General features: G+C 51.2%; 1 protein-coding gene across 1 annotated transcript in view; it reads right to left on the bottom strand.

The window, feature by feature from the left end:
• Positions 1-4,974: 4,974 nt before the first annotated feature.
• The window catches only part of CHCHD6 (coiled-coil-helix-coiled-coil-helix domain containing 6), a 199,877-nt gene continuing 183,357 nt past the window's right edge, over positions 4,975-21,494 (bottom strand). The window contains exons 7-8 of the mRNA XM_049766546.1: positions 6,871-7,009; positions 4,975-5,160 (exon numbers count right to left, since the gene is read on the bottom strand). Of these exons, the coding sequence (XP_049622503.1) occupies positions 5,155-5,160; positions 6,871-7,009 (145 nt within the window). The 3' untranslated portion in view covers positions 4,975-5,154. The remainder of the gene's footprint in view (positions 5,161-6,870; positions 7,010-21,494) is intronic.

The raw sequence follows: 21,494 nt of genomic DNA, 5'->3' as shown, positions 1-21,494 counted from the left end.
ACCTGGGTTTGGCAGGGTGGGGTGTCTGGGTCCATGAGAAGAAGGCTGGCTGTCTTGCCTGGGTGTAGGAACCCCCAGGAAATGGAGGAGCTGGAGGAGTGGCATCTCAGAAATCCACATTTGTGCCCCTTTTCTTCCATGTGCACACCCATGTTCTGGATGGGGTCCTGCCTCTCCAGGGTTGCAGGATTCCAGAAGGCAGTTTTTTATTCAACTCTATCAGTCAGTACCAGCACTCAAGTAAGATGTGAGACCACCACAATTATCCCAACCACTGTGACACACCCTCCTGCCTCCAGGGTTTTCTGCAGGGATGTCATGCCAGATCCCAGCCCTGTCCAGAAGGCACCATCTCAGCAGGCTTCATCCCTCTTTCCCATTCCCCAAACCCCTGGAGCAATTAGAAAAGTGCTTTCTGGGTCCAGGCTATTCAGATTTTTCTTTTTGGGGGTTTTGGGCCACATCCAATATTGCTCAGGGGTCACTCCTGGCTCTACATTCAGAAACTACTCCTGGTGGTGCTTGGAGAACCACATAGGGTGCTGAGGATCGAATCCAGGTCACACACCACATGTACCTGTCCTCTGTATTATCTGTCTGGAACCAATCGGCTGCCATCACTGGGCAGAGAATGTGCAGGCTCATCTGCTTCCAGCGAGGACTGTATCTTTGGCCATTTCTCCTGAGAAAAACTTGAAGCCCAGGCACAGAGCTCTCTCACTTTCTCAGAGGTAGGCCTCACTCCTGGGAGAGGTCCCTTTACTGTTCATGGCACTGTTTCAAGTTTAGCTGGTCTGGGGCCCGGAGAGATAGCACAGTGGCGTTTGCCTTGCAAGCAGCCGATCCAGGGCCAAAGGTGGTTGGTTCAAATCCCGGCGTCCCATATGGTCCCCCGTGCCTGCCAGGAGCTACTTCTGAGCAGACAGCCAGGAGTAACCCCTGAGCACCGCTGGGTGTGGCCCAAAAAACAAAAAACAAACTAAAACAAAACAAAAAACAACCAAGTTTAGCTGGTCTGACCATAGCAAAACCACACAGGCCTTACCTCGGTCTACAGCAGCTGTAGCGCTCACTGGTCTTTCTTTGTGGGGGGGCAATACTCAGGGATGAGCCTCAGGTCAGCTGCACAGGACTGGGGGGGTTGGTAGACACCATGGTAACATTCAGCCATGTTGGGGTGGGTGGAGGTGAGGGGTGGGCCATTTGATGCTGGGGATCAAACTCAGGGCCCCACACTCCAGCCCTGTGGCTATCTTCCCAGTTCTCTCCCCCACCCCTTTTTAAAAATTTTATTGAAACCATTGTGGTTGATAAATTCCTTCATAGTTGGGTGACAGACACACAATGAATTGGGGCCAATCCCACCACCAGAGTCCAACACCCTCCTCCAATGTTCCCCAAGTGTAACCCATGCCTCCCTCTGAGTCACCCCCAAACTGCTAGTATAACACGTTCATTTTAACTTTTGATTGTTAAAGTTTGCCCAGTTCCTCTTTTATTCTCACCAAACCTGTGCCTTCAGAACTGAGGCGGTAACTCTTGTAAACAGAATCCAGACGGGTTTTGTGTGTATGGGAACAAGGCTTGTTTGCTTGGTTTTGTTTTCATTGTGTGTGTGTGTGTGTGTGTGTGTGTGTGTGTGTGTGTTTGCACACTTGAAAAAGCTTTTCAAGCTTTACACCACACGTGAGGGATGAGAAATCATTTTTCTGCCCAGGGCCATCAGGACATTTGCAACATCCTTCATGGGTCATAGAATACAGGCAGATGGGCTGCAGGCAGCTGACTGAAGCATGCAAGTCTGGCTCGTCACGGACAGAGACCAGAACAGGATTTCATGGGCCTCACAGAGCTCCGTGGGCCTGATGCTTCCCCTGCCCTGGCAGCTAAGGGGTCATGGAAGGTGAGTGTCCAGCCCCTTCCACATCTGTTGTGATGCCTCTTCAACCGTGTCCAGTGGTCGCCAGATACTACATGCTGTCCACCTGCAGCCACCAGTGGCCTGGTAGGGAGGAGCTAGGGGCATGGGATCAGAATGAGTTCATGGCCATGAGCTCACGGTGCTCAGAGTGAAACTGCCTTGGGAGGTGAGAGGAAGGCCCAGTCATTTCTGCCAGGAGCTGGTGAAGGAGAGAGAGCACGCAGGACTGGCCTCTGAACCAGGCCTCTACTGTGGGGTGGACCTAAAACTCTGGAGTCCTTGGTAAACCTGGAACACTGCCATGAGGAGGCGCAGGCCAATCCTGAGAACTGAGCTATCTCCCTTACTGGCCCTTGTTGGGCCTCTTCTGCCTCACTGCTAGGAGATGCTGCAGGAAGCACCCAGGGAAAAGGAAAGAACTGAGTTCTTTTGTTTGTTTTTTGGGTCACACCCGGAAGTGCTCAAGGGTTACTCCTGGCTCTATGCTCGGAAATCGTCCCTGGTAGGCTTGGGAAACCATATGGGATGCCGGGATTCGAACCTCAGTCCTTCTGCATGCAAGGCAAACTCCCTACCTTCATGCTACCTCTCTGGACCCAGAACTGGGTTCTTGAGGGTGCTGGGAGTCTGTGAGGCTGGATGATGCTCCTAGACTGCCTGAACACAGCGCAGGAGGCAGGTCTTCAGAAACACCAGATGCTGTTTCCACAGAGACAGGATAGAGAGAGCTCGGGCACCCTGCTCTCAGATGCAAGCTGCCATATCACTGGGGAGACCAGGGCTACTTGGGGGGAGATGGGAGTCTCCAAGCACCTGGGGGATGGGGCTGTTCTTCGGTTCCAGCAGGAGCCCCTGAGGGAGGTAACTGGTGCATTGTCTGTTCTGGACCCCGAAGTTCCCACTGCACCAGGTACCTTAGGGAGGGCTGAGGACCCAGATACTCAGACCCACTGGGATCAGGAGGGAGAGGGGGGCACATGCAGGGAAGGACCAGAAGGGTTGCAGGCATATGAAGAAGGGTAGGAAGAATGAATGTAGGAGTCTGGAAAGGGTGGGAGGAGCTCTGGCCACTTCTCTTGAGACAGGCATGGGGTCCTGACACTAAGCAGTTATAGTTGGACTGAGGGATCAAGAATGCTGCTCAAGCATTCTTTGGGCCCCTGAGCCAGGTCCTCCCTGGTGGATTTCCTGGCCAAACTGAGCTCAGGATCTCCTTGGTAGACCCTCTCTGTCCACACCGAGACCAGACCTCCCTGGAGCAGCAGGCGCTGGGTTTAAGGAGTTCTGGCCTATTGAGGCCAGTGGCCTGCAGTTACCTCAGACCATCTGTTGTTATCTTATCAGCTCTGGCCCAGAACAAAGGGACAAAGGCTGTACTTTGTCAGGACCAGGGAGTGTCCTAGCTGCTGAGAGCTGAGCTGCCTGGTCTGGGTCTGACCAGGAGGAAGAGGGGCCCTCAGAGCGACAGGCCAGGGTCTGCAGGAACTGGGCCAGTGACTCCTGGGGGAGTCTCAGACACCTCCCGGTCTCTGATGTCACTGAAGGTCAGGTGACCTATGATCCTGTCCCCCCTGGTCTTCAGCTGAAAAAGGTGGAGGAAGGGGCTGACCAGGGCTCCCCGACACCCCAGACTATCCCTCAATTGTGTTCTCTGGAGCTTGGCACTGTGTCATGAAATCAAACCAGCCCAGTGGCAGGAAAGCCTCTTCTCTCCTTTCTTTATCTCTCTCTTCTCCCACTTTATCTTTTTCCCTCTCTCTTCTACTCTCCCTCTTCTTTCTCTGCTTCTTTTTCTTTTCCCTCTCTACCTCTCTCTGTCCTCTCCCCCTCCATCTCTCCCTTTCTTTTTCCTCTCTCCTCACATTTCTTTAAGGATACTTCTTTCGGCCACATTATTTGTCTTTCCTACTTTGTCATCTCCTGAGCCTCTTCTCTGTGATGGAAGGGACGACCTGAGTCAAGGTGAGAACTGGCACTTCTTTCTCTGCACAGGGCAGGTCCTCACTCAGCCTCAGTCTGTGTCTCCCCGTGAACCTGGGGTTGGGGACCAGCTCCCATGCCCTATATATCAAGTGGGCTTCAGGCAGGGCTTCCTAGACACCTCGTGGAGATGGAGAGCAATACACTTTGGGTATGGTGTAGCCCAGTACCTCAGAGCTGCTCAGATTCTCTCTCATGCACTGACCTGCCATCCATGCCTGACCCAGCCCATGCCAGGTCTAACTCAAGAGAGGTCAGGTGCCTAGTGCCCTGCCAGGAAAGAGAGTGCAGGCCTCTGATCAGCAGATGGTTCAAGCTCTCCTAATGACATTCTACAAGAGACCCAAGGTCACCAGCCCAGAGTAAGGAAGCCTCACTCAGCTCAGGTGCAGACAGCTGCTGTGTGGAGAAGGGCCTGACCTGTGCAAGCCCAACATGAAGGCCAGATTGCCACAATGCCAGGCTCACTTGTTCCAGCCCTCATAAGCCCTTCTCTGCTCTCTGGGGTTCTTTCTGTGCTTGAAGAACCACCAGCACCCATGCTGGACATCCAGAAACTGGCTTCCATTCTTCCTTGGAGCAGCTAGATTTTGTCAATTTCAGCTGTCAGGCCTCATCCTGATCTGTCCCATCATCGGCCATGACCCTCCACCTATCATCTCCGGGCTGCCCCTGGAGGTCTCCTACCCCCAAAACCCAGGATGGAACCATAAGCAGGACTAGTGATTACCCCTGCTGGTTTCGAGACACACCCCTCCATGTCCGCCATGCCTGGCCTAGCCTCTCCCATCCCTTCCTATTTGCTCTCTGCAAACACCCAGCTATGTGGAAGTTGGAGTGTCTGCACTTGGGGGTCCTTAGAGCTCAGGCATCTGTAGGGAAGCTGGACGGCTCTGATCCCCCTTGCATCCCATCAGGCCAGTTCTGGGTGGCCTTTGGTCCTGCAGTGACCATAGGCACCTCTGTCTCCTTGCTTGGCCAGATCCTCCCTGATTACAGCTCCCATGAGGCTGACCCCAGAGGTGGCCGTCGTAACTCCCTGGTCACGAATGAATGACTGCAAACATTGCAACATTTTATTTGCTCTGGCAACAGCCCTCGTCTGGTTTTCTTGCACACGGTAGGCGAACACTGAGATGCCCAGGAGGCCCCTACAGGACAAAGTTGGGTGCTGCGGCTTGCCTTCTGGTCCCATACCTGGTCCCTTCTTTAAGCTCCAAGTCACCGCAGGGGCCAGGCATCATAGACGATCTTCAGCCCTGCAAAGAACATAAAACCAGAATTTAGGTGATGGTCTTGCTGTGGGGACCCTGGCAGTGTGTGTGTGTGTGTGTGTGTGTGTGTGTGTGTTGTGTGAGTGTGTGTGTATGTGTGTGTGTACATATACTGATGGAAGCTAGTTAACATGACTCCTTACTCCAGACAACATACACCCAAGACACTATGGCTTAGAGATGCTCCTGCCATGAAGAATGTAGAGAATATGTACTGCTACATCAGCCTTGAGATGAGGCTTCAAGCACTGCCCTTTGCTTCCTATCTCCCATCCAGACTGGGGTCTTGGCCCACAACTGCTTCCTGGTTGCCAGAGATCACTTTCGGGGACCCTTTAAGGTCCTTCCAGGCTCTGTAGCAATGTCTGATATGGAGATTGGCAGAGAGGATAAACTGGCCCAGGCTGTGTCTCACATTCAAGGAACACCCTAAAGTGCTGGAAGGCCAGATTTTATGTGTCTTAATGGACATACCCACTGGGTGCACTGTACTAGGCCCTGCAGGACAGGACCTGATGATCTTGCCAAAGGTGCCTGCTGGTCCCCTCTGGGGTGTTTAATAGGCAGGGATGGTTAGGGGGCTGCTGTGGGCTAGAGGATAGGTGAGCCCAGCGGGAGTTTCTCACAATCTGCCTGCCTAGCTGAGTTTTCACTTGGTGCATGAGGACAGATTAATGAGATGTGTTTGGCCCAATGCAGGGCTGCCTGACCTCTGACCTCAACCTCTCCACCACTAGAACCATAGCAGCTGGTCTCCTATACCCACAAAAGGCTTTCCCCAAGAGGATAAAAGTGACCCTGCCAGGAAGACAGATAGGTGACATCTGTGGGGCGAGGGTGATGGGGTGGTGGGGTACAGAGGATTGAGCCAGAGCAGCAGGGGGCCTAGTCAGGGAGAGGAGCCATGAGAAGCTGGAGAGGAGTAGAGCCTGTTGGGAAGTGGGTAGTAGAGCCTACAGGTAGGGGGTGGAGCCTAAAGAGAAGGGGCGTAGCCTCTGGGAAAGGGGTGGGGTTTTATTGAAGGGGTGGAGCCTTCTGAGAGGAGTGGGGCCTATTGGAGGGGCTGGAACCTATGGAGAGGAGGAGCCTGTTGAGAGAGGGGTGGAGCCTGCTGGAAGGGGTGGAGCCCACTAGAAGAGGAGTAGAGCTTGCTAGAAGAGGGGTAGGGCCTACTGGGAGGATCCCATACAAGCACAAGGACAAGGTCCCATACAAGCACTGCTGGGAAAGGTCTTATAGCCTCTTGGATCCAGGCTGGTGAGGTCCCTGGCTCCCATGATGAGCTCGAATAGTGAGGGGAGCAGAGCCCCTCCCTACTCAGCCAGGTTGCTTCTTGCACCCAGCTCCCCACGCCAATACTAGAAGACTCTTTCTTCCACAGACATCCCCATGCCCTGGGCTTCTCTTTTGATCCACTCCTCAAGTGCCCAAATGTAAAGTGGCACTTAGCCAGAGGCAGGCCCCAGACAGCATGGCAGTTTTTGAACTACAGCCGCTGACCCCTGTCGAGGGGGATCTGCATATGTACCATGGGGCCCATTTCCCTGGTCAGATGTATGACTGGCATGGACAGGAGGTGGCAAAGGCCTGGTCCTCCCTGTGCAAAAAAGAGAAAACCAGAAGCTGAGAAGGTCTGACTCAGCTGCAGTGTGCAAGGGGCCCCATCTGTCCATGGCACCGGCGTCCTGGCCTTACCTTGTGGGCAGCGGCGCTCACACAGCGCCGATAAGCCTTGACAAGGCTGGAGCAGAGAAGCACTTCCTGTGCATGTTCTCGGTAGCAGCGGAGCAGCTGGGTCTGTAGCTCAGAGCACACGGGACCTTGCTGGCGGGGCCTATGAGGAAAGAGAGGTGCCCTGAGGTGCAGTCTGGGGTGCACAGCTCACCGACAGCACCTCAAATTGGGATAGCAGATCAGGCACCTGAAGGCCAGAGGCACACAGGGCCAACTACCAGGGAATCAAATCCATGGCCTCATGATTCAGCCCCTGAGCTCTGCCCAGCCTCGACTGCCCTCTCAGGGTCCTCTGGAACCATGTGACCATGAGCATTGTCGCTGTTTGCTTGCACTGAGTCATTATTTCTACCCATCTAAAAAGCAAATAGAGAAGCAACAAGTAAAAACCAGAAGAGTACAGCCCAGAGATGCATGTGTCAGAGTCTCGCTGCTGGAAGGAATTGCCTGAGGTGGATGGGGAGCCCTTTGTCATTTTCATTCTTCCTTTTTTAAAGGGGTTTCAAAGCCCATCAAAACGAAGCATATTTTCTTTTTTGAAAATATGAAACGAAAATGTACCACATGGGAAAGAGGATGTTGACCAGCAGCCACAGTGACTTGGGCCGGATCTTCCACTTGTCCTTTCTCTTTCCTCTGCCTTTTATTCAGGCACAATCACTCCTGCATAGACACTCCCGAGCAAATTCACTCACTGTCCACTCCTCCAGACACTCATGGGTATGCTCACTTATGCTCACTCTCCACGGACATGCACTCACACTTTCATGCTTACAATCACAGACACTCTCACAAGTGCACTCACTCTCCATAGACATATATTCACAATTTCAAGCACACACACATAAGGACATATATGGGCACACCCAACTGCCACTCATATACTCACGCAGGGGCATCTATGCGCACACATGTTTTACTCTCGAAACACTTATGCATACATGTCCAATAACTCATATTCTCATCCACATGGACACATGTGCATCTATATGCTCAACTGCACAAGCCATCAGCTGTGCTCTCACACATGTATGTCCACACACACGAACGCACATTGCTCTCACATATACTTGTGCATCCACATAACATTACACATACAATGCCCACGCACGCGTATGCACATTCCTGCACACTCATTGCAGGTATATACTGGATCCTTCAGTATAGATGTAATGGCAGTAACTCGAGTGGCCCTGGTGCCATTAGACATCATCACTGGTTCAGGCATTCAGGCAGAGTGTGGAAGCACAGAGCCCGCTGCTTGCATTTCTCAGCCATGAAAGGGTGTCAGGGATGCTCCCTGCAACTCTGAACCCATTGCATGAAGGAGACCTATAGGCACTGAGTTCTCTGGGCCTGGTGCCCCATATGCTCTACTGAGCCCTGGGAGTGAGCAAAGTGGCACCGCCATCTTTTCAGTTAGCAAAGCATCGAGATGACCTTCACACCTCAGCAGTCCGGGATGCACTTCCGGTGAGTGTTGTTGCCCTCAATGCCATGCGGCCCAGGCACTGCTTTCCCTTGCCAGCTGCCTGTTAACCTTGGGCCAAGTCCATCCCTGGATTAGTCATTGTCAAGGGTATGAAATGACCAGGCCCACCACAGACCAGTAACACTGATGCCTGAGACTTGAACATGTCAGATAGCTTCTTGTGTGTGCATGGGTGAAATGTATGTATGTTGACAAAGGTGCGTTGAATATGTGTGTGACTTTGTAAGTTGAGTGCATGTGTCTGTATGTCTGACTATGTGAAATAAGTCTAGTTGTGTGTCAAGATGGGGGATGAGATATGACAGAAGCCACATTCCTCGACGGTTGCAGGGGCCATACTGGCTTGGCAACAACACTGGCAGCTGGGGTCTACACAGCAGGGCAGAGCCTTTGGGAAGGCTCTCAGAAGGAGGACATTCAGCCCTCAGCTCAGCCTCTCCTCCATTTAGAGTAGAGGGATATCTCTGGAGTCAAGTGGGGAGAGCCCTAATTCCCCCCAATACTTGCACAGCCTCACTAGCTTCTGTATTTGATTTTGATATATCCCTGTGGGGCTCAGGGCCAGAATACAGCCCTGAGGATGTCATGGCTAGTCTTGCTCTCACCTCTGTGTGCATCTGCCTTGGAGGCCCACAGAGCTCACTGCATGTGCCTCCTTCCCCACCTCCTCCTCACCATTCTGTCTTGGGCTACTGGCCCCATCACAGGTACAGGCTGAGCTATTCAGAGTTGCAAGTCTAGTGGTGGTTTACAGGATTGAAGGAGTAGTACCAAAGAACAGGAGTAGCCTGGGGGAACAGCCAATTGTCCTGAACCCAGAGCTTTGGTCCATGAGAACCCATCCCTCCTACTATTAGACTGTCACTTTTTCCCTATCCACTGCTCCGTCTTTTGCATTGCTTTCAGGGCCCCTGACCAGGGCTCCTATGCAGTTCGAGGGCAAATCTCAGAATACACTGTGGTCCTGGTTCAGAAGAAACTGGGCCGCAGTGATAGCTATCCCCTGCACCCCGATGCCACTCAGCCTACTGTGAATACACTCCGCTGGGACTGAACAGGAACAATGTGAGAAGACAAGATGGCAGGCAAAGGTCAGCAGGAAGAAATTTCACCCACTGGCCTGGAAGCGGCTGGCTGCGAGAGGGGAGGACAGGGGCAGGTAGGGCAGCACAGCGAGGAGGCAGGAAGGGAAGGGCTGTTGGCAGGAGGGGAGCATGGTGAAGGTCCTAGCACCCATTCACAGACCTGTCATTTCCTGCAAAGCCCCCTGACCTCTGCCATTCCTCTTCCTGCGCTACCCCCCTGGGCCCAGCTGATCCCCTTGCCAATCTCTGTACTGCCAGTCCAACTCCATGCTGCCAGTTCATCCCTACCCTATGACACAGCAACTAAAATCTTCCATGCCAATACTAACACCAGACTCAAAGGCACCCAGCCTTGGGCTCTGAAGAAGCTCGTTTTGTTTGTTTGTTTGTTTTGGGTCACATCCAGCAGCACTCAGGGGACCATATGGGATGCCGGAATTCGAACTACCATCCTTCTGCATGCAAGGCAAACGCTCTACCGCTGTGCTATCTCTCCAGACCCTGAAGAAGCTCTTTCCTCACTTCTAGTTTCCTGCTGAGTGGGGCTGGCCCATCCTCTGGCCTCCATTCACTCCACCTTACCTCGAGGGAACCCTGAAAGAAGACTAGATCTCCAGTCCTCTTCATTCTAGAAAGTCTCTCCATCTTCATTGTAGACATATTCTCCATTTGTTTTCAGGTCTTCTCACCTAACTCTAAATGTTTCTCCCTGACTTTCCCTCATTCTAGATGTTCCTTCTAGATGCTGCCTTGGCCTTCATTCTAGAACTTTGCCACCAATTCCATCTAGATCCCGCCCCTGGCCTTCATTCTCGATGTCTCTTATGCCTTTCATTCTTTCTTGCCTCTTCCCATTCTAGATGTTCACCCTTCTAATTACAGTCAGCTCACCTCTCTCCAATCTACCTGCAAACTGGTGGTGGATTAAAAACAAAACACAGAACTGAAGAGGCTGGCTCAGAAGTACACACACTCCCATTCTGGCAGCAGACCTTCACCTGAGGACCAGGGTGCATTCACTTACTGCTGTCCTTAGACTCCTCACAGGACCCCAGCTCAGTCCAGGACAGTCTTATCTGTCTCCTGCTGCCTCTGCTCCCTCCATCTAATCTGAGGATCCCAGAACACACTGCACCAGGTCTATGCTCTGGCCTTAGTGATCCTTCTGGGAGACCTTCTTGCTTGTAGGTTTTCTAAAGTCCAACTCCCCTGAGAAGCCCCACAGCTTCCTTAATGCCCACCACACTGTCTCCTCAGGGTTTGTTTCCTGTCTTTCTGACATGGTCGTAGGTCACTCCTCCATCCTGGTGTCTAGACCCTCACATTCTTGCTGCCCACAGGCCTGGACTCCTCCTCACCTCTTTCTACCTGAGGTGCCTCTCATGCTAGGTCACTCCACATTCTCCACTGAAGGACATTTCTCTGGCTCTGAGGCCAAGAAACCCTTTAGATCTGGGTCATACACCTCTCACCCTTCTCCCTCCCCTGAACCACTGCTGGGGCTCCTCAGCCTCATGGAGGGTTCTGCATGTCCAGGGGGCCAGTCACAGGCTCCCTTTTACGAACCTCTTCTCACAGCTGCAACCTCAGGAGCCAGGGAGAGGGTCCTCGAGTCTCACAAGAACATGAAAAGAGTCCAAGACAGCTGCAGGGAAGTCTTGTGACCAAGGAAATCAACCCTTAAACTTTTCTGCTGGAGCCTCTGTCCCTGCATTCCCATGAGAGTCACATGGCCCTGCCATGCAGAAAAATGGTCCAGCCTCACTCCAAGGCTGAGATGGGTGTGAGGCAGGCAGATGAAATGCCAGGTATCTCTTGGGCAGAGATTCTCAGAACTGTCAGAAACTGCCAAGGCTCCATGTCACAGCTGCCATCTGAGGAAGCACCAGGTTCTGTGGCCTCCAGGACCTCTGGTCTCTGTACCACCAGGGGTCCTGAGGTCTAAGAGAACTGGGCTCCCATGTGCTGGAGCCACCACAGGCAGGTGCTGCTTGCAGAACTGGACTGAGCACCAGGCAGCAGGAGGTAGTGACCAGGGGCTTGGGATGGACAATATGGCCTGGTTCAGAATATCCCTTGGGTAGGCCTATAAGTGTGGCCACATTGAGAACTGATGCCTGCCGGCACCTACAGCTTCTCACTGGAGTTACACCGAGCATGCGCCACTGCCCAGGTCAGTGGATGCTGGTCTCAGGTAAGCGACTTGGCCCAGGTCACACAGTGGGAAGCTGGAGTTAGGAGTTGGTCTTTTTCACTTCAGTCTGTCTTTAGAGAAGTTTCCCCAAACTTCAAAGCAGAACCAGCTGAGAGTACAAAGAAGGAACAATACCCACTGGCCTCAGTACTCTTTATTTTTGTTTGTTTTGGGGTCAAACCCTATGGCACTCAGGGGTTGCTCCTGGCTCAGTGCTCAGAAATCGCCCCTGGCAGGCTCAGGGGACCATATGAGATGCAGGGATTCAAACCACCGTCCTTCTGTATGCAAGGCAAATGCACTACCTCTATGCTATCTCTCTGGCCCCCAAGAAATGCAGTACTCTTGACTGTAAGTTTACTCTCTCAAAGTGGGGAGACCCCTTCCCCAGATTGTGTGTGGACACACAGAAGGAAAGGGGGAGGTAGGCAGGGAGGATGAGAACTGTGCAAAGCTGACAGTTCAGGCCGAGTCAGCCGGAAGGTGGGAAGGAAAAAGGAAAAGTGCCATGTCTGCTAAGCCCGTGTCAGCATGAGGACAGAGGGTCCAGGCAGATGTGGGTTTGGGGGAAACAAGCCAGCGATGCACCCAGTGGACCCCAACATGGGGCGCACAGCTGCCTTGAATGCCCGGTCCCCAACCCTGTGTGTGCTCTGATTTAATAAGTGAAATCTCATCAACTTATCCTTCTTCTGTTATCACTGCTGACATCAATCTGATAATATTGGCCTGGTGTGGAATGGGGCTATTATGTGTCCTCCTGATATTTAATTTCAGAGAAACATCGGCAGGGGGTGAATCTACGGAGTAGGCTTTTTATTACAGGCAGCAGTAAGGAGATTCCAAGTGAATTAGACATTCATCTTCGTCAGCTCCCATCTCGCCGCTCGGGAGAGGCTGGGGCAGGCAGCAGGGCGTGAGAGCAGCTGGTTACCAAGGACTTGGTTAACTGGCTGCCATCGATGATGTGCCACTCAGCGTGGGGAAGTGGAACCCGGAGATCCGGCCATCGATCACCGGCCACGCGGGAACCCCATCAGCTGCTCGCTGTGGCTTCCAGCTCTCCAGATGCCCCGGCCTGCAGGCCAGAGGCGGCTCTCCTGAGCACTGAGACCTGGCCAGACGGCCCGCTTGCTGAGAGCCCAGGGGAGCTGGGCCTCCAGAGGAGCCAAACACAAACGGCCCCCGGCTACCACTTGCTCAGTGGAAAGGAGGTTGCCTGTTCCAGGAATTTGTATTGGAATTCTCAGTATACATACATACATACATACATACATACATATATATATATATATATATATATATACATATATATATATATATACACAGCCTGCATATACACACACCACTCATGTACTATACACATGACATATACACAATACCACACGCATCACACACCACATCCTACATACATACACCCACACATATGCAGGTACCACATAGACACAAAACAACATACAAACTTCACATATATACCACACATATCACACACCACACAGATACCCAACACATATATCATACATACCTTTTACATATATGCACATCGCATACATGTAGCCCCATACCCCCTCCCATAGACAACCTACTCACCTTACCTCCCAGCCTACCCCACTGTCCATAGCCCAACCATTCTTGACTGGGGGGGGGGGCATAGTCCTGGCCCACCTATCCTTGAACCTCCCCTGGTTTTTAAGCCTGACAGAGGTTGGGTGGGACCCAAGTGGCCCAGGGAACTTCAAAGTAGGGATCTGGGCTGACTGTGAATGCACAGATTAAGGATCTTTCATCTGGGGGCTATGAGGCACTGCACGGGCCCCCTCCAGAGCCACTGGCATTTTAGGAGGCCAGGGAGTGGCGCTTGGGCCCACATCTATGTTTTGGGGTACAGTACTGTGCATTCTGCTGAGAAAGCTGCCCCCACCACACAAGTGACAGCCAGGGAGAAGAACAGAGGAGGACAAAGTATGAAGTTCCTCCAGGAAAAACCATGATCTGGGCTGGCTCCTATACTGCCAGTCTGTGTCCTCTCTGCACATGGCCACCTCAATAGAAGCCTGAAATCACAAGGGCCCCAATATGCTTCTGGGCTCCTTCTTGCCCTCTCCAAGTCCTAGCTTAGGGCCACTTCCTTCCCTGGCGTCTGGGTGGTTTATAACCCCCTCCTGATGGGGCAAACAGCTCCTGTACTCCTCCCTCACACCAGCTTCTACCCCAGTCCTTTCAGCCACAAAAATGTGAGATTGAGCAGGCATTGTATTTCTCTATCATTGTCATGGTAGTTGTTGGTGTAGTTATTTCTCTAACTGCATTTATCACTCTGTGTGGTAAGTTTCATATCATGGGCTGATCCTTCTAGCCCTCATCTCTATTGTCTATTGGTATTACTATACTGTCTTTTAGTAGTGGGAAAGTTGCACTGGTAAAGGGGATGGGTGGGCATTTTATGGCTGAAACCTCATTACAAACAGGTTTGCCCCCATGTGTTTAAATAAATAAATTAAAAAAGAAAAAGAAAAGAACGTAGAATAATTCAAGTGAATCTTCTTCATTAAAAAAATAAAGAGATGAGCAGCGGGGTCAGAGAGATAACACAGTGGTAGGGCCTTTGCCTTGCATGTGGCTGACCCAGGACAGCCAGTGGTTCAATTCCTGGCATCCCATATGATTCCCCGAGGCTGTCAGGAACTATTTCTGAACGCAGAGTCAAGAGGAGCCCTTGAGCGCCACTGGGTGTGGCTCCAAACCAAACCAAACCAAACCAGAAAAGGAGATGGGCCTGGCCATTTACAGTGTCTTTCAAAATGTTTCTACTTATATCATGAATTTTTGTTTTGGAACCACACCCGGCAAACACAAGCTCCTTGTAGGTGTCCACGAAGGTGAACCCTCACACAGAAACACCGCCATATACATGCACACCTGCACGTAGGCTTCTAATGCACTCCCAGAATATAGAGTTGCACATCTGGGTTTCTAACCACTCTCCCCAGAGCCAGAGACACAGCGTACAGGCAGGGCACTTGCCCACGGCTGATCCCTGGGTTGATCCCCAACATCCCATAGAGTTCCCCAAGCCTGTCCAGGAGTGAGCCCAGAGTGTAGAGCTGGGAAGTAAGCCCTGAGCATTGCTGAATGTGGCTCTCCCACAGGAAAACAATATATTAACAAACACACTTTCCAGTCTGGGAGAAGAGCAGGGCTCCGACTGGGTCTACAGATACCTGGAGAGCAATGAGCAATAGGAGTGGAGGTCTGGGCAAGATAGACACAAACAGCACAGGGCTTGCAGAGGGACGGGCCAGCTCAGGAGGTGTGAGCATCCAGATAAATGAGGGTAGCTCCAACCTAGCCCAGCTGTGTGATCCCCAGTTCTGGCTACCACGAATGACTCAGTGAGCCCCTCATGCAGGGACAGAAATGCGGGCTGCTCCTTTGAGAGAAGATGACATCATACATGTGGGAGTTTGGTGCCGACAGTCACCCTGGGCCACAGTCATTGAGTGGCCAGTGTGGGCAAGTTTCTCCCGGAAGACAGGGTTGATAGGGCTCTGAAGCAGATCGGCATACTAGTGGGTGATTGGGAATCTCCTTCAAAAACCAACTTGGCATCACAATGTGACTCCCTGCCATTGCAGTGGGGAGATCAGGTTCCAGACTCTGGGTGCTGGCCCAGCACCAAGCCAGCCTCATGAGCAGAGGGGGAGATGTGCTGGGAACCCAGGGGTGGGGGTGGGGTCTTGCTGAACAAATATGGCTGAATGAGGTCCTGGGCACATACTGAGCTCAATCAAGGCTGGGGTCAGGAGATAGGACAGGAAGCTGTGCTGGTGTGGGGTCAAGGTCACAGACAAGAAAAGACAGTCAATGCATGACAGGGCACAAATTCTTGGACATAGCACTGAGAGGAGATTTATTCTTGCAGAGTCACATGGGGCCCCTGGTCAGAAGGAGGTGATGGGCATGAGACAAATCTTTGACTTGAGGCTATTTTTTTTGCTTTGGGGTCACACCCAGCTTCCTGGCAGGATTCTTGGTGAATCATAGAAGGGTGCTAGTGATAGAACCCAGGTCAGGTGCATGCAAAGCAAGTGCCCTGCTATCTATCTCACAAGCCCAAGGATATGTCTTTGGGAGGAGCATCACAGGCTGGAATGCTCAGAGGCAAGAAGCTATGTCTCAGAAGGAGACTTTTTTTTTGTTTTGTTTTGTTTTGGGGCCACACCTGGCGGTGGTGCTCAGGGGTTACTCCTGGCTCCGTGCTCAGAACTTGCTCTTGGCAGGTCCTGGCAGGCTCAGGGGACCATATGGGATGCCGAAAACTAAACCTGGGTCCGTCCTAGGTCGGCCAGACACAAGGTAAATGCCCTACTGCTGTGCTATCATTGTGGCCCAGAAGGAGACTTTTGTGTGTGTGTGTGTGGGGGGGGGGGGGGGTTGCACACCTGGTGGCGCTCAGGGGTTACTCCAGGCTTTGCATTCAGAAATCGCTCCTGACCAGTTTGGGGGACCATATAGGATGCTGGGAATCAAAACTGGGTCCGTCCTGGGTCGGCTGTGTGCAAGGCAAACGCCCTACCACTGTGTTATCTCTCTAGCCTCTTGAAGGAGACATTTTTATGTGCAAACAGGAAGGAAGCTAACTCTGCCATGAGCGGTCCCTCTGGGACGCTGGCTACGTAGGACCCAGTCGAGTTCTCACTGCCTTCCTAGGCACAGGAGATGAAAAGTATCTGGGGAAATTCGACCAAGTGAAACTGGCCTCATCTGCAGAAACAGCCAGAAACACTATCAGCCAACATGAACACCTCTGTGAATCATGGAACCCCCATGAAGAGAGCCACAAGACAGATCCTGGTGGAGCTCACTGGCTGGGGATTCAATATTTCACCTAACTGCAGCTTCTGGGTAAAGATCGGATATGTTGGACATAGTGGAGTAATGCTGGGAAACCATCTAGAAACCTAGCATAGGCATTTAGCGTTTGATAGGGTGGAACCATTAGGAAAAAAATCTGCCCCTCTGGGAAATAAACAAGCAGAGCAGTTCAAGGAAGGAGCAATGTTTGTTTTGGGGATCAGAAAATGTGTTCTTCGGGAAGTGTTATAAGGCCAGGTTTGGGATATCTTGGGGAGAGGCCACCTCCTGGCACCCTTTCTTGGGTTCAGACAGAACGAGTTATTGCATGCCAGCTGGGAAGATATAAATATATACATGATTGCATATAAAAAGAGTTTGTGTGTGGCCTTTGGCCTAATAAGTCCTTCAAGAAGAGTTTAAAGAAGTTAGTACAAAAAGACAAACAGGCTGCTTGTTGTTACTGTACACTGGCAAAAACAAAACACCCCAAACAAAAACAACAAATTTGGAAATTGCCCAAGGATGCGCTGACAAGACTGGCTCCTCAATTCTGATCATACAGGAGGACAATACGAAAGTTATGAGCGTGCCGTCATCACTACATCTAGACATGAACCAAGGTGCCAGGCCTGTAGGTGGGAACACAGGGGCTCAATGAGGCCACTCAGAAGCTTGGGGACACATTTGATGCAGTTGTGTAGACAGATTTGAGGTTGATTTTCACTTCCTCTTACTTTATGTTCTGCCTTTGTCAGTTCACAAATTTCCTGCGTTGTTGTTTTTTAGTTTTTATGTTCCCCTCCTTACAGAAAACACAACAATTTTTCATTTTTAAAAATGAAAGATGAGCACACACAGACTCATTTAAAAATGTTTTCTCGCTCCTCAGTCTCCCAGGCTACAGGGCAGACCAAACCAAGCAGTGTGTTGACATCTGTGCTGTGTGTCCTCAGAACTCTGGGCAAAGTGCTCAGGCGGGTAGGTGTGTCAATGACTCATTCCTTAGAAGTGATAAGCACTTACATAAGCACATGTTTCTGTTGGGGACAAAGGGAACAGATATAGGACAGACACAGATACAGGGGACAGATATATGGAGTGTAGACAAAAGGAGCAATCACAGAGAGCAGGAAAGAAAGAGTTGCTGCATCAGGACAGAGTAGAGAATATCTTTTCTGTGAATATCCAATTTCCAAACCAATCTGCAGAGGCCAGGGAGAAAACTCAGAAGGGTAGAACACATACTCTGCTTACATGTTGGGGTTTGATCCCCAACACTGCAAGATTCTCTCAGCACCGGTGAGAGGGACCACTAAAAAAGGACAAAGAACAGGGCCGGGCATTTGCCTTGCATATGGCAGATCTGGATTTGATCCGGCATCTCATACGATCCCTGCCAGGAGTGATTTCTGAGCTGTGAGCCAGGAGTAAGTCCTGAGCATCACCTGGTGTGACACCAAAACAAAATAAGAACAAAACAAAACAAAGCAAAACAAAAGCTCATATTTGGCTCAATGGGGTTAAGTAAGAATTTGAATCTAGTGCTCCACGGTTGCTCACATTTCTCTGTCGCTCACTGCCCAGGAGGTCATAGACAACATCTCTGCCTCCAGTACTATCACAAGTCCTCCCTTCCCACATGCGAGATACAACCCCTGGATGCTTCCTCCTTCCAGCTGACTCTCTGCCCCAGCCTGGACTTTTGAACACACCCTGCTCTCAGAGCCTGGGAGATGAGCTGGCCCAAAGGATGACAATGAGCCTGCGGTAGGGTGGAGACAAATGCAATTTCTAGCTCTTGGGTTTAAAAAATAATTCACAGCACAAGGTGCTAGGGAAGCAAGGTTATGAGTTGAGATTATGGGATTTCAAGTTCAACACTGCTGATGGCTTCTCAAGGCATCAATTCAAACATTCTGGTTTGGTTCCACTGCATCCTGGGGTAAGTCCCTTCCTATCTTGCTGCCTACAGAGTAGTGATAATAAGTAAGAAGCTCACACTTTCCAGGACTCAAGGAAGAGTCTGCTAGATATAAGGAACCCTTTGGATCTCTTCTAACCCCCTTCCCTATTTTCCTCTTCTGTCCACAGAAAGTTCCAGGAGATTGAAGAGAGCGGTATTGGGAAAAGAACAAGTATGACTGGAACTGGGAGCAGCAAAGGCCTGCGGACCCTGGGAGCAAGCAGAGCTTTGAGAGAGACCAAAGAAACTGTTAGACCAGCCTTCAGAGCTAAGTATCCCTCTTATACCTGGCCACAGAGCAAGGTGAATGCTTTTTAAAGAAGTGGCAGCAGCATCTAGACCAGCACCCAGGGACTCTATTCCATGGCTTTCTATTTCCTGGTGTGGCTCTTTCTATTAAGCAAATGACACATACAGAAACAGAGCCCAGTGGTCTAAGTTGGACAGTCAGTCCCTGGAGCCAGGGTGTCACAACAGGCTCATGCCCAGCCAAGCCAGACCAGCTTCACAAGTGCTTCCATGGGACGGAGACACGCAGCTTTATGGTCCTTGTTTGCCTCCCCTGTTCCCATTTCACAGCAGAGGGGAGATGGTTCTTGCCTGGCATCCTGACTCTGACATGCATAGGGCCTCCCCTCTCCAGAGTGCCCATCACACATGCTGCCTGTCACCTTCCTAGGGCTGACAGTCATGGACGAATGATGCCCGCCAGTTGTCCTGATGGAACTGAATTCCAGAGTAGCCTGCACCCTATTAGGAGAATAGAGGGATGAGGATCTGAGAAGAGGGTGTTGTGTCTCAGTTGGTGGGTCAGAGGCCTAGCTGCTGGCCAGCCTGTGGCCTGTCCTTCATGGAGAGTCTGGAAACCCTCACTGCCTGGTAAGGGGATGAGAGAGAAAACATCTGAGGGATTCCTGGCTCCGAGAATCAGGCCCTAGGCCTGGGGTTGATTATTCCCAGGCACCTGGCAAGAAACTGCACTAGGACCTCCCACCACATGGAACCAGAATTCTAAGAGAACTGATGCCTTTTGCTTCTACTGTTTGAAACACAAGGAAGCACTAAGTGAAAGCTGGGAGGTTTGCCAGGGTCAGGTGCCAGGAAGAAGCAGCGATGATTCGGGGTGATCCTACATCTTCTGGTTCCGTGTTCTCTCTCCATGCAGCCTGAAACAGATGCCTCGGTTTTCATGAATCTGGGGCAGAGATTAATCTCCACAGGGCCGGGCTACTCTCTAGATGCGAGCAAGAGTACTTGGGAGAGAGCACAGGTGGGCATGCAGTGAGCTGGGCCTCCTGAGTGTATGACTCACTAATGTGGAGTATAGGACAAGAATGTGAACTCAGGCTGGCCCAGCTGCAGAGGTCTCTGGGAAAACTCTGGGGATTTTGTCATGGGATCCAGGGCAAAGGAGTCCAGGTTTAGAGGAGCCACGCGACACCAGCATGGCTCTCCGGGCTAGGAAATGACTCAGGATGTTTTGTATAATCTGCCTCCTGGAGGTCAAATACATGAATGTGGTACAGGAATGGACAGGGCCAGCCTTTCTACCTATATAGATTCCTGAACCATGAACCTGTAGCCCTTCCACTCATATCAATCCTAAGCAGAGCGAGGAGCCATGGTTCGCCCCGGCTGAACTCCAGCACAGTTCTTCCCTCTTTCAAAGCGTCTGTCCATACTGGCATTTTACCTCCTAAACAATTCCGCTTAATCCACAGAAGAGATTTACTCTACTGCATACTCACCTTTTCTCATCATTTTTCTTAGGTTCTCAAGATGCATTTCTGCTACTCTGAACAAATCAATGTAGCTTCACTCCTCATTTTTGCCATATGGAAAGAGTCATACATTTGCCATCCCTGACTAGCTACAGCTTTGTATTACGGACATCCTATTTTTCCCTTTATTGCACCAAGCCGACTTTTGGCCTTTGCTTAAATAGGGATTTAGAGTAAGCCGCACGTGGTTTTTTGAGCTGATGTAGCAAGAATTTGTACAGTAACGGAACTGGAATACAAAGTGCTGTTTGTCATAACCAGCCCTGCCCTGCTCCCTTCCCATCAGAGCACCCAGAATGGGTATAGTCATGGGTGCCTCCCACCTTCCTGCTTCCCTCATCTTACAAACTCGGCTTAGGGCAGTAACCCTCTGAGCCTGGAATCTGTTTGCCATGTGAGCCTGGGAGCATGGCTAGTGATCCTGTCAGTCAGGGATCTGGGTACCCTGTGAATCTGAGATAAAGGCTGGTTGGTCACCCTGTGAGCCTGGGATTGGGGCTAGTCAGCTCGTGAGCCTGGAATCAGGGGTTAGTCAGATACTGAAGACATAGTTATCCTATGAGACTGGGTCTGAGGACTAGTTATCCTGTGTGTCTGGGACTGGTCGTTGTGTCTTTTGAGGCTTTTCCTATGAGGTTGGGACTAAGATAAACATGGGAGTTAGAACTAGCCCTCACGTTAGCTTGAAGGTTGAGAACTAGTCACCATTTGAGTTTGGGACAGCAGGACTAGTCATGGAATGAAGATGAAACTCTGGCCCTGGTTGGTGGGCACAGCTCGGAGAGTCTCAGAACCCGTTCAATAACCAGCATCCCCAGGGGCACGGATGCCTGTTCACTGGGAGAGATGGCTTTGGAAAGCAGGCAGAGGAAGGGGCAAGGGCAGGGATCTTAGCCGGACTAGCCGACTCTTTGGAGGATCCCTGACCACGCAGTCCGCATCCCGGAAACCACGTCCCAGTGTAAACAGTGGGCACAGCACAAAAGCAAATGATTTAAAGTCACACGTGAATTCCAAAGCCGCCAGTGGCTTCACATAGGTGCCCTCCATGCTCCCCAAATCTCACCAGACATGTTTCACAGAAGACAGAACTGAATGTCCTCGGGCTCTTTTCTTACTAGGATTGACGAGAACCACTTCTTTACCCCCCACCTTGTATTAAAAACAAAAGCCAACACTCATATTTCAAATCGACTCAGAAACCCCTACTGTG

Source organism: Suncus etruscus, chromosome 20, assembly GCF_024139225.1.
Source record: "Suncus etruscus isolate mSunEtr1 chromosome 20, mSunEtr1.pri.cur, whole genome shotgun sequence".
Lineage (NCBI taxonomy): Eukaryota > Metazoa > Chordata > Mammalia > Eulipotyphla > Soricidae > Suncus > Suncus etruscus.
This window is presented reverse-complemented; position numbering and strand designations above follow the sequence as displayed.